General features: G+C 38.1%; 1 protein-coding gene across 4 annotated transcripts in view; it reads right to left on the reverse strand.

Annotated features, from left to right (window-relative positions):
- hdac9 (histone deacetylase 9) overlaps positions 1-13,245 on the reverse strand; it is a 511,618-nt gene that overhangs the window by 41,191 nt on the left and 457,182 nt on the right. For all 4 annotated transcript variants that reach the window (XM_062957772.1, XM_062957771.1, XM_062957774.1 and 1 more), the window contains one exon: positions 720-853. In XM_062957772.1, the coding sequence (XP_062813842.1) occupies positions 720-853 (134 nt within the window). The remainder of the gene's footprint in view (positions 1-719; positions 854-13,245) is intronic.

Consider the following 13,245-nt stretch of genomic DNA (forward strand, 5'->3'; position numbering starts at 1 on the left):
TAAATTTTAACATAAATGCAATGGGAAGGCTATGTTAGATAAGTGAGAACCCATTCCCAGTTGATATATCTTGACTAACGGGCCCTTTCAGATTGCTTGAAGAGGCCTTAAAGCACAGTACACTTAGCAGAGAAGGCAGAAACTTGCACCAAAATCATGAGAAATATGGCTCAGTGCCAGATAACATAACTCTATCAACTGGTAACATGCATTTTTAATAACTTCATGGAAAATGGGTTTTGTTCTTATGCATGCACTAGCCCTTCCTTCTTACTCAACACTTAGAAAAGATACTTATCTCAGAATCCTCCAGCCGCAATGGCCAGGCTACAACACAAAGAGCATCAAATCCATGCTATGACCCCCTGCAGATATCTGAAACTACTGATAACGACAAACTCTATATTTTGATTATACTTGGACCAGAATAGAATAGCATTGGAGGATCTAAAGAGGACCACTTCTGTTTGTAGGCCTCTCTAGGTCCTCCAGTGCTATTCTGTGGCATGCTTGGGGATAGAAGAATACTGTGGAATCTTACTTGAGGATCTAGAGAGGCTCGCAAAAACCTCTGGGGGATAATATTTTTTCGAGCATGGGGATCGATTCCCTGGTGATAAAGGGGTCGTATTGCCCTATTAGTCAATCATACCAATGCAAAATATAAAGGAAACTTTCAATGTCTCTACTGTGTGTGTGCGTGCTAACTGTCCAGTTACCTCATTTCCTAGCAGAGCATTGAGGCAGGCTTCTGAGGCATCACAGATGGCAGTAAGGTCATGTCCTCCTTCCAAGGCCAGCACCAAGTGACCATCTGCTAGCTTCAACAACTGTTTGATGAGGTGACCAAAACCTGACAAGCCAAGAAAATATGCAAATAATTACATGAGAATACATGATTTACACATGCGACATTTGGACAGTATAAGTCTCAAGCATCAAAGATCCCCATCGATTCAGGTTTTTCTTCATTGAGTTTTCCTGACTCTGGCAAAACACATATTTCAATTGTTTTCAAATATTATTTCCATCTCTGTTCTCAAATGTCCAGCTTTGGATTCCAGTGTATTCAACCACATTTGTGATGCTGAATTCAGTTTTGTTGTTTTTTGCGTAATTCAAAATTTCTGCAACTTATGGAAACCATATCATGGCGTTTTGGAGGGCTGAAAGGTTGCCAACAATTTTTCTGAAGATATGGCTCATCTTTAACAGTTGAATAGCAGGCAGGTAAACACATGGTCATTTTCAGGGCAGGAATAGCTGTACCTATTAAATTTGACCACAACAAATGGGAGAAGGGGAGGTTTTGTTTCTATTAGTTTTTGAAGACTCATCCACAATTTGCAAATGTCTTTAGGATGAATAGAAAGGGTTAAGGAACTGAACATGGAGTAAAATGGTAGCAGTCGATATTCTCACCCCTACTGTCAATGACACACATGTTCTTGTAGTAGAAATGGGGTGAACTTGCAGGAATATGACTCAAGTCATTCTCTATTAACAGTGTTAGTGCAGCCCACTTTGTAAGAAAGCTTAACTTTCCAGGCTTACCATTTCAACTATGCTGCAACCATTTCCCTGCTTTCAAATTGCACACAGGTTAAAAAACAAAGCTTAATTCTGTAATCTAATCTCAATTTTCCCTTATGGGGAAGGGAAGGGGGGAAGCCTTCTACAAATTTGGACAGGATCATAAAAAGCAAGGAAGGAATGGAATGTAAGTCAACTTTGATCTTTAGCCAATTTCCACTTTCTTTCTTTTTTCTTTTTTACCTTGAGGATATATTTCCATCTGTATGTTACACACATGATCTTTAGAGGCAGACTATCGGAACAAGGCAGGGACAACTTTAAATTGTCCTTGTATTGCAGGAAATGAATGACTTCTTGCTGCCATTGAGTATATAGCCATGCAAGGAAACGAACAATATTTTGTAAACATTCTTTTTTTTTTCTTTTAAATTGCTATGGTTAGGAATGGAAAGTCCATTTTAACCCAATCACTTGTTTGCATTCTGAAACTTTATTAGATCATATGCATGGCAGCAAACACATTTTTGAGTAATGGCTTCTTCAAAGAGTTTTCTTAAACGTTTTATTTTAAATTATTTTTATTGTGACTTTTTTTCTTTCTTTTATTTCTACCTTTGCCACACTGAGGATGACCAGAAAAATTCCTGGTGCATTAAAAATAAAGAAATCTGAGGAGGCACAGAAATACAAAAAAAATCCAGTTGACTGTAGAAGGCTTGAAGAAAGCCACACTCTCCTGGTGGTTTTGTAATATGATCTGACATATTTCCATTTGACCAAGCACATAAGAGTCTCTACTGCAGAAATATATATGATGCAGCATGCTCTAAACTGCAAAAAGACAGACCACACTAAATGTATTTCAGGGAAAAGCTGTGCATGCATTCTCAGAAGTAAATCTCATTGAGTTCAAAGAAGTGTAGCTCAAGAGAAATGCAACTTCAGGTTCAATCCAGACTTAGCAAGCATCTATACTATACTATACTATACTATACTATACTATACTATACTATACTATACTATACTATACTATACTATACTATACAATTAATATACAGTAGAGTCTTACTAATCCAAGCCTCGCTTATCCAAGCCTATGGATAATCCAAGCCATTTTTGTAGTCAATGTTTTCAATATATCATGATATTTTGGTGCTAAATTTGTAAATACAGTAATTACATCATAACATTACTGCATATTGAACTACCTTTTCTGCCCAATTTGTTGTATAACAGGATGTTTTGGTGCTTAATTTATAAAATCATAACCTATTTTGATGTTTAATAGGCTTTTTCTTAATCTCTCCTTATTATCCAAGATATTTGCTTATCCAACTTTCTGCCGGCCCGTTTATGTTGGATAAGTGAGACTCTACTGTATATGCACAGAGCTGTCATCTCAATCTGTTCAGCTTTAAAGGGCCACAGCAAGAGAAATTGATACTATCCACTGTAAGTGAATAAGTTAGACAGTCTTGTGGCTAACCGCCATCAAGTTGATTTCCACTTATAGTGACCCCATGAATGAGAGACCTCCAAGTTACCCTGTCATCAACAGGCTGCGATTCCTCTGCAATTTGTCTGCTGCTTGTACCATTATTTAGGGGTTAGCTCTGCCTACTCCCCTGTGCCACAGATTTTCTTTATGACATCAGTGGAAGAAGAGTTTGGGGAATTATGATTCTGGCAGCTGTGTCACAGAATAGAAGTTAAACACATTCCCAGAAAAACTAGTGCGAAATATTTCATGTGAGAGGTATCATGAATGACAAACTCCTTATAAAGAACCAAAGACTGTTAAGTGAATCATAGATAATTATTCTCTTTCATTTTAATGAAAAGCATCTACTGTAGAGTGCTGAAAAGTTAATTTGATTGGATGGGCGCTCCTAAAATCTTCAAACCATTGGGCAATTCTGTGAGTTATACTTCAGAAATAACTTATCTAAACTTATCTAAACCTATCTCATGGCATCATGTGCATCCCACTGCTGATTTGTCTCCTGCCCCTGATTCTTCCATCTCCCATCTCTAGCAAATGATAGGTAACAGTCATCAATAAACCCTAAAACTGAAACATTCCCATCATATGTTTTGTTGCAATAGATCCCTTCTGCTTCTGTGCCATCAGTAAATTGTCAACAGGGTGTAAGGTTCTCCTCTTTTATCTCCCCCCACCCTTTCCTCTTGCCAAGTTGGCCATTTTCCATTAATTTTATATTTTATTATTATATCTGTCAATTTTTTGTTTTTTAAAAACTACAGCTGCAAAATTGCTGTAAAAAATTTAGGAACAGAGGAATTATGTGATATTATGGTTTTGAGGGTATGGAAAAGTATGGTTGTAGGCTCATGAAGTGACAAATTAGCACAATTACATGACTGATACTGAAGGTGTGATGCTGAAGGTTTGTATCCGCTAAATATAATGCAGTATTGGGTTCATGTGATAAAATTCTAAGTCCCACAGAGAAACATCCACACTCAATGGTATGGCAGAAAGTTTTGAAATTAATTGTAACAGTCGCCTTATCCAAAGACAGTTCAAAAATTCAAACAGCTGTGTTGATATCAACAAGCCAGTCTGAACTATTTCCATTTTCATCAAGAGCAGCAAAGCAACAATATATTGTGACTAGGAAAATCCTTTCTTCTCCTTCTCTTCCATTTCTTTGAAAACCAATGCAAAGTTAAGTGTCAACCAGGAAGACAGGGTAGAACTGTTGTTGTTGGAAGCATCCCTGCTTACAGATATTTTGACCCTGTAAGCCCCGATTTCTAATTCATACCTTGAAATTAGAGTTCTCCAATTACAATATAAATAAATAAATAATTATTAGAAATGTTCAAAGTCCTAAGAATATCAGACTAACTTTTCTTCAGACCACTTAAATATCATAAACCAGGGACTTTGCTCTGGGCAACACAAGTGACTTTAACCAAAAGTGCTATGGCAGCTTGTAAAATTGAGTTATGGAAAATCTTAGAGAAGGTTTGGATCCTGCCTTTTCCAAGAACCTTCAAAAGACATTAGTTTCCTGAAGGAAATCCCCCTGCAGTGCACAAGCAACAAAACAGTGGAACAGAAATCCCAGACAAGTAATTTTTTAAAAAAGAAAAAACGATGGGCTTTGGTGAGTGCCAAAGAATTAGAAAAGAAAACCAAAGCAAAACCGAGGCTTTGAAAAAGCAGTGGCTCTGCCTTATTCCAACATTATTAGAACAACTGCCTTCCCAGATTCAATTGAAACTGAACTGGGAGGAGATGGAGATAAAAAAAAAAAAAAAGACTGAGAGGGTGTTTCCTTCATTCACCTTCTGAGTCACAGCAAACCTCAGAGACCAGGAGCAGATTCTGCTGCTAGCCTTCCAAGAGAGACCACGGCAATGTATGCCAGTTGTGAAAGTGGTTTCTCAAAACTCTTGGCATTTGAACTTCCCATACAAGAAAGGAGATGTTCCTCCCCCCTGCTGTGGTATGGAAGATTTATAGTAAGATGGCATTTTCTGTGAACCATTTTGTGACTATTCAGAAGGAAGTTCAGAATGGAAAGCCTTCAATTAGTACCCCTTTTAGAACCATCAATTTGGTGGATGCCCAACATTAGTCAAACCAATCCAGACCATCTCAAAAATTGCAGTGAAAATTCCCTGCTCCCAATTCACCTTTGTCTTGTTCCCCAATATGACTGTGTAGTGTCCAGGGGAAATATGGAAGCAACTGAGGACATATTCTTCAGAGTGCAAATGCAAAATACTGGTATCATCCTCCGGGTGCCTTTTTTCATCCAACCACCCAAGTTATGACTATTCTTCTCATTCCTCAAAGAAATACAGTAGAGTCTCACTTATCCAACACTCACTTATCCGACGTTCTGGATTATCCAACACATTTTTGTAGTCAATGTTTTCAATGCATTGTGATATTTTGGTGCTAAATTCGTAAATAGAGTAATTACTACATAGCATTAATGTGTAATGAACTACTTTTTCTGTCAAATTTGTTGTATAACATGATGTTTTGGTGCTTAATTTGTAAAATCATAACCTATTTTGATGTTTAATAGGCTTCTCCTTAATCTCTCCTTGTTATCCAACATATTCGCTTATCCAATGTTCAGCCGGCCCGTTTATGTTGGATAAGTGAGACTCTATATCAAATGTACAAAAATACACTAAAACTTTTTTCCCCTCCTAAATTTGGAAATGTTGCTTTTTTAAAACCAAAAGTGGCTGGCAATTCCAATCTCTGTGGAGCTCCATATTTTAGTCCAGACTCTAAAGGTGATATTCTGATAAACTGAAGCTATTCCCTCAAATAGGCCCCGTGTCATGGAACTTTACATTTTGAATTAAGTTCAACTTAATTCAGCGAGTTTATGGTCAAATGAAATTGGGGCTGTCAGCCATCCCTTTGGATAAAACCTAACAGGGTGGCCAGGGGATTCTGAGAGGGGTTGTCCAGAAAAAAGTAACTTTTCCATGCTCCATTCCTCTCTGATAAACATTGCTCACACACTGTGAGATTTACATGTGTTCTCAGGGATGAGTCATTTTCTGTTTCTCATGCAGTTCCTGCATACAGTAGGCCCACAGTGTTCTGTTTGCTCCTCTTTTTAAAGTTCATACTAAATTGCTGAGAGAAGGAACTGCCTACTCAGAGCATGCTGAGGACACACTGCTCCTCAAACGTTGGGACTCTACTGCCCTTCCTTTTAGTCATGTACTTAACCATTATTTACCATTTAATCATACCATTACTCTCTAATTTGCTTGAGAATGTGTTTTCCTCTCATTAAAATCTTTATAGTGGCCGCTGCCAAGAGTCTTCCCGCCCACCAGTGTTCTGCGCTTTATCCTTGTGGTTCTTTCATGACCGTTTGATTAATTTTCATTGATATCCTTCCAACAATAGCATCTAAAATTAACTGGGTCAGGGTTTTTTTTTTACATAACTTCCTGAGTCATCAGGCACTGTGTCCTAAATAAATACATTCATACAAGAATGAAATGATAGTTTACCCTTCCAGCACTTGGCTGGAGTTAGTGAACACTGAACGGTTTTGTGTTTGGTTGGTAGTGTCATTGTGCCTTGTCTCCTTTTTATTTCTAAATTATATTTACAGTCACCCTTCCCCATTTGTGGATTTGATTATTCATGGATTTGACTGAAGATGTTCTCTTTCAGAATCTCTAGGTCCTCCTATGTGACTCTATGGTCAACTTCTTCTAGTCATGCTGGAAAACATAAAGATGTCTAGAGAGAACAGCTCTCTAGGTCATGCAATATGATTCTCTGTTTAATTTCCAGTGGAAGTTGAATATACAGTTGTGCTGGTCAACCCAGAATTTCCCAGAGAGGTGTTCACTCAAGTAAAAAAAAAAAGTGTTGTCGAAGGCTTTCATGGCCGGGATCACAGGGTTGTTGTATGTTTTCCGGGCTGTATGGCCATGTTCCAGAAGTATTATCTCCTGACATTTCACCCACATCTATGGCAGGCATTCTCAGAGTGAAAAAGAGTGATTCCTTTATTCATTTTTTGCACTTTCATTGGAGTCCTGTGCCCCAAACTCAATGAGTAAAGGTAAAGGTAAAGGTTTCCCCTGACATTAAGTCCAGTCGTGACCGACTCTGGGGTTTGGTGCTCATCTCCATTTCTAAGCCAAAGAGCCAGTATTGTCTGTAGACACCTCCAAGGTCATTTGGCCACTGGCATGACTGCATGGAGCGCCGTTAACTTCCCGCCGGAACGGTACCTATTGATCTACTCACACTGGCATCTTTTCGAACTGCTAGGTTGGCAGAAGCTGGAGCAATAGCAGGTTCTCACTCCGCTCCCGGAAGGCTAATTGTATATACTTTATCTCTTAAGAATATGAGAGGACTTCAGCTATATCAGATTCAAGCAACACTATCCTGATCAGGATTATGTTCTCACAGTGATTGACTACAGAAATAGCAGGGACCATTATTGACCCCTACACCTTCTCCCCAATGGGCTACAGTTGTGTATGTCAGGAACTGGAAGCAATGTGGCACCATTTCCTGTTTCATTTTCGGTAATTTTGTCTGTTTCTATCTCTCTTTTGGCATTAAAAATGTTTGGGGAAATGTGGGGAGATTATGATTTTGCTGTGATTTTGTCCTTACTTGAACCTCCTATCATTCTGAGCAGAGTATTTGATAAGAAATCATACATTAAAAAAGTCTAGGAGGATTTGAGGATTTTGGTGGTCTTCCAGGACTCCACTTTGGGGGCCAGAAATCATGGTATAGCCTACAGATTGCACTCTTTATTAATGATACTTCTTTGTCTCCCTGAACAATAACCAGTGATTTCTTTTATGGAAAGAGGTCAATATGTCCTAAAGAGAGTTTTAATTTTGATTGTGTTAGACAGTAATTATATGTTATGACCAAAGGAGTGGTTTAAACCATATTTTTATAGGAAGTCAGCTTTTATGCACTACATCATTTCATTATGTGGTTTTTGATCGTACAGTAGTTGTTTCAATAATTAATCTTTAACTGCTAAATAACAACTTCTTATAATAATTTTGCAGAAAATTGATCAGGAGCTTTGTTATCCAAACTTAATTATAACAAATTATTAAGCTATATTATACATAAATTAGCTACTGATTGTCTTCCACCTAGCTTTTGCCACTATAACTTCAATGGCTTTTCAAAAAATTGCAAATGATTCATGTCAATGGGGTGCCACTTGGATAAATGAAAACATATGAACACATGTCCACCTTGATCCTATCTGTGTTGACTTGACAGGATGGTTCATTGATTTTAACGGACCTTGCTCCCAAGTAAGTGTGCACAAGGTGGCATTTTAGTTTTTATATTGTGTTTGTGAAGCATGATGTAGCCCTAAATTCCAGTTAAGGAACCATATGTTAGAAATTTGCAAAACTACAAATTGAACTAATAAAGTAGCAAGTTAAAGTTATCAAAAAAGAAGAAAGGATCACACTCCAATCTCATATAAGTGTACTTACATGAGGCTGAATGAAGTCAGTATATTTTATGATGCATACACACACACACACACACACACACACACACACACACACACACACACTTTGATAATGTAAGGGCTTGCTCTAAGAATCTATCTGATACTGAATGGTTAACAATACTAAAGCAGCCCTATCACTAGACAACATTGTGGGCAGATGTTAGAAGCAAAATGTACTGGTAAGATATACTGAGTGAGCCAGTGGTGATGTAGTGGTTTGAGCACTGAATTACCACTCTGGAGATCAGGGACTGAATCATCTCTCAGCATAAAACTCAATGGGTGACCTTGGGCAAGTCACACACTCTCAGCTTCAGAAGAAGTCAAAAGCAAACTTCTTCTGAACAATTCTTTCTAAGAAAACCTTGTGATAGGTTTGTATTGGGGTCACCATAGGTCAGAAATGACTTGGATGCTCTCAACAACAAGGCATACTGAAATACAGAACTTTATGGGCCTGTGGTTTGTTCCATACTCAGAAGGAAGCCTACTGTTGTGGCATAATAAGTGTCAAAGAATTCATCTGATGGTATAAGTAGTAATGAGGCACAGGGGTGGCAGTCAGGAAGCAAAGTATATGGGGTTGGCCCTGAGTAGCAGATCTTCTTCAGGATCTCAAGCAAAGGTATTTTGCAGCCCTGTTGTTCAGATGCCAAACATTGCACACAATGAACTTGAAATGTTACATGGACAAAATATGTATTCTCCACCTATAGTTCTCCGGTCCACATATATTGTCTTTTTGTGTAACATCACATTCTCCTCCCAGGTTAAGCACCAGTGACATAAATAACATTCTGCTCTAACTCAGAGGTGCTCTGGAATTGGAGAGCAGAAAGGGTAAGAAGCATATTCTAGCTTCTATCATTTTCAAGTGAGCCAGTAAGAGTAACTCTAGGACCAAGATTTATTTTACTTCAAACTTCAATCCACGAGCTGCTATTTAGGCATTTGCTCAGTCCTGCTGAGTCCCAGAGAGGGAAAGAATATTGGGGAAAATATTCCAAAAGGGGTCAAAAAAGAGTTTCTAGAATATTAAAAATCCAGATGAGGATTTCTTATGTAGAATATCTTAGAAATGTTCACAGTTTGAGACTTGTTCTGCATTACAACTGAACAGGGTCAAGAGGAGGGGGGGAGGTTGCTCAGAAATGCCAAAAAAAAAAGAGACAAATTTCTACATCAAAAAACATTTCTGTACAGAAAACAATATTGTCTGCAGACAATGTTAATTTCTGTACAGGAAATGTTGTGTTCTGAATAGACAAAATCGATTTTCTGCACAAACCCATATGTATAATTTGGAAACTGTATTTATTGGACAACTTTCTCATAGCAAGGAGAAAAAATATAAAGTTATTTGTTCTTGTGTACAATAACAGAACTTGCATAGTCTATGACATTTGGTTTCCAGGGATACTGACAGACTGTATCTCCAAATGCCCAGGCAATTGAAGAGCCAGAGGTTAGAAAATGTCCAACTACCAGAATTTACTAATCAGAATTTATTGGCTATGAAATTCTGAAAATTGTAAGTCCAAAAAAAGCATTCCTCCTGCTCCCACCCCGGAAGGAGCACATTGCCTCATTTATTGATTTGAGAAGCTACAACAAGTTTTCTTCCCTTTTCTCTGCCAGAAAGGATGCTCACTTCCAAATGGTAGTCCTCAGGACTACAGAAGCCAAGCGCTTTCTTCCAGTCTTCTACAACAAGAGCCAGCAATTGCTATTTTATGCAACAACATTGACAAGGGAAGATCAGCAAAAACAAACCAAATATAAATGGTCACTTATGGTCCTAGATCCTCAAGTGTAAATATAAGTGTGGTTGGATGAAATGATGAGCTTATTTCATGCTAACTTTACCATCTGTCTTCTGGAGTTTCCTGCAATAATTGTATTAGATTAATGTTTTTTAAAAATGTTTATTTATATCTTACTGTAAATTTGTTTTTATAGGTTATGTTTTACATAAGTATATTGTTTTGTATGGTCTTTACATACTGTTCAGAGCTGCTTTGGGTCCTGTTTAGGGAGAAAAGTGAGATACAAATAAAGGTGTATTATTTATAATGTTATAAAAATATATCAGAATCAACATCATCCATATTATACTATTTCCATGTATTTTTGTGCAAAATTGACCATGAAAAAACAGTTAACAGGTTGAAAATTTAAAAAAATTGAAAAGTAATCTGAAGGAGAGTTACTATAAATTGCCAAAAAGACAAGTGAATTCTAGATCAAATCAGACCTGAACTCTCAATGAAAGCAAAGATAACTAAACTGAAGCTTTTGTACTTTGAACATGAGATGATGTAACTTATGAGAAAATACAATAATGCTTGGTTGAATCAAAGGTAGTAGGAAAGGAGGAAGACCAATCTACAGAGGAAATGACAGAATCAAGGAAGTCGCAATCTTGAATTACAAGATTTGAGCAAGGCTACCGATAACCTGTAGGAGCCCCTAGTGGTGCAGCGGATTAAACCACTGAGCTGCTGAACTTGCTGACCGAAAGGTTGGTGGTTCGAATCCGGGGAGCGGAGTGAGCTCACACTGTTAGCCCCAGCTTCTGCCAACCTAGCAGTTCGAAAACATGCAAATGTGAGTAGATCAATGGTACCGCTCCGGTGGGAAAATAATGGCACTCCATGCTGTCATGCCGGCCACATGACCTTGGAGGTGTCTATGGACAATGCTGGCTCTTCAGCCTAAAAATGGAAATGAGCACCAACTCCCAGAGTCAGACATGAGTAGACTTAATTTCAGGTGAAAACCTTTACCTTTACCCTGTCGATAACCTTGGTTCTTGAAAGTTTCAAATTCATAAGATTAACATCATCAAAATATCATATTGTGTACATGCAAGTATTCCAAAATCTGAAGAAGAAAAAAAATCCATTATCCAAAACACTTCTGATCCCAAACATTTGAGATAAGGGATATTCAACCTGTATTCCAAAATTTGAAAAATCCAAAATATTTCCGGTCCAAAGCATTTCAGATAAGGGATACCAATCCTACATCCAGCAACCTTTCTGCAATCTTAAACTTCGTAAGTAAATAGCCAATTGACTTAAAGACCTCTTTTTAGGTAATCTGACTCAATACGATTTCCCTCATAGCATTCTGCTGAACATTTGTGGTTGGGCGAAATGCTAAACCTAAACCTTTCAAACCCCAGGCGAAGGTCCTAATCTGTAGACCTCATCTCTGTTTATAAATAACCCACCATTCTGGAGCCCACATAAGTATAACAGGAATGCGTTTTCTGTTAGTAAAAGGCCTTGGGGAATGAAGCTATATTCTCCTGGCACTGATTATCACCTACCCTTCCACTGAGTGTCAAAAGTGCTCTGCACCTTCTGGATGTGGGCCACTGTGTTTAATCAATTCCATTTCATAGTAGCAGGGGGACTCTGAAACACACTGCATTGCTAAGGGATTACTGCACATCTTGGGTAGTTAGTCACTTTCCTTTTGGCTCCGTGCCTCCCACATCCACCTGACGCATGCCATAATCAGCCAGAAATGTGCTGCCTGTCATTTTTTATTGGAGAGGTAATGGGTGAAATTCAGCAAAAGAGAGGAAACTGTGTTGAAATTGAGTTTTGGCCCCTCAAAGCCTACTGATTAATTGTAATTTCCAAATAACATCTTGAGCAACTTTCTGTTATGTCCTATTACGGAGATATGTCAAAAGAAACTTAAGAGTGCTTGCCAATACTGTATAGATTATTGGAGCTCAGCCAGAAGTACTGAGAAGCTGTTTTGATGGTGAAGTTCCTAGTTCTGGAGTCTCCCAAGGTACCTTAAATTATAGCAGATGTTCAGATGGTATTGCCAGCTCTACCTTTTCAGATTTTATGAGGATCAGATAAATCCTGTAGCCAAACCGTCTAGGCTCCAGAAAAGTAGGGGCAAATCAACAAGTGGTTGGGTGTTTGACAGTTTAGAGGTTGCTGAAATTTTATTGTCAAAACTGTTCTGGGTATTTTTTTTCTAAAGCACAATACTTCTCTTGTGAAAAAATGAATTATTGAAACACCTAACCTAGTAATGTAGCTTCTTAAAAGAAGAACGGAACATGTTTCCTGTAAGAAACAAGGAGGAAGCATCCCGCTTCACACACCTCCCCAATTATTTATTGTACATTTAAGCTGCCTAGTAACAAAAGCAGTCTTCCTTCCTAAGAGAAGAGTAGAATCACAGAGGTGGAAAAGACCACAAGGGCCATCCCATCCAACATGCAGGAATACATAGTCCAAACGCTCTTGACAGATGGCCATCAAGTCTCTATTTAAAAACTTCCAGAGAAGGAGATTCCACCACACTTGTCAAACAGCTTTTACCATCAGGCAGTTCTTCTCAGTGTTATGTGGTATCTCTTTTCCTTGTAGTGTTTGAATCCACTGCTCTGTATTCTAGTATTTGGAGCACCAGAAAACAGGTTTGCTCCATCTTCAATATCATCTTTTCAAATAGCTAAACATGGATATCATGTTTAAATAGTTGACAGGATGTCATACTGAAGATGGAAACACCTTGTTTTCTGATACTCCAGAGACTAGGACATGGAGCAATGGATGTTGACAACAGCACCTAGAATCCATTGATCTGGTTGTGTGATTTGGGGAGGTTCTCATCCAAAAAAGTAAATTCTCCAAGATTTAGG

The sequence above is a fragment of the Anolis carolinensis genome, chromosome 6, assembly GCF_035594765.1.
Source record: "Anolis carolinensis isolate JA03-04 chromosome 6, rAnoCar3.1.pri, whole genome shotgun sequence".
In the NCBI taxonomy this organism is placed as follows: Eukaryota; Metazoa; Chordata; class Lepidosauria; order Squamata; family Dactyloidae; genus Anolis; species Anolis carolinensis.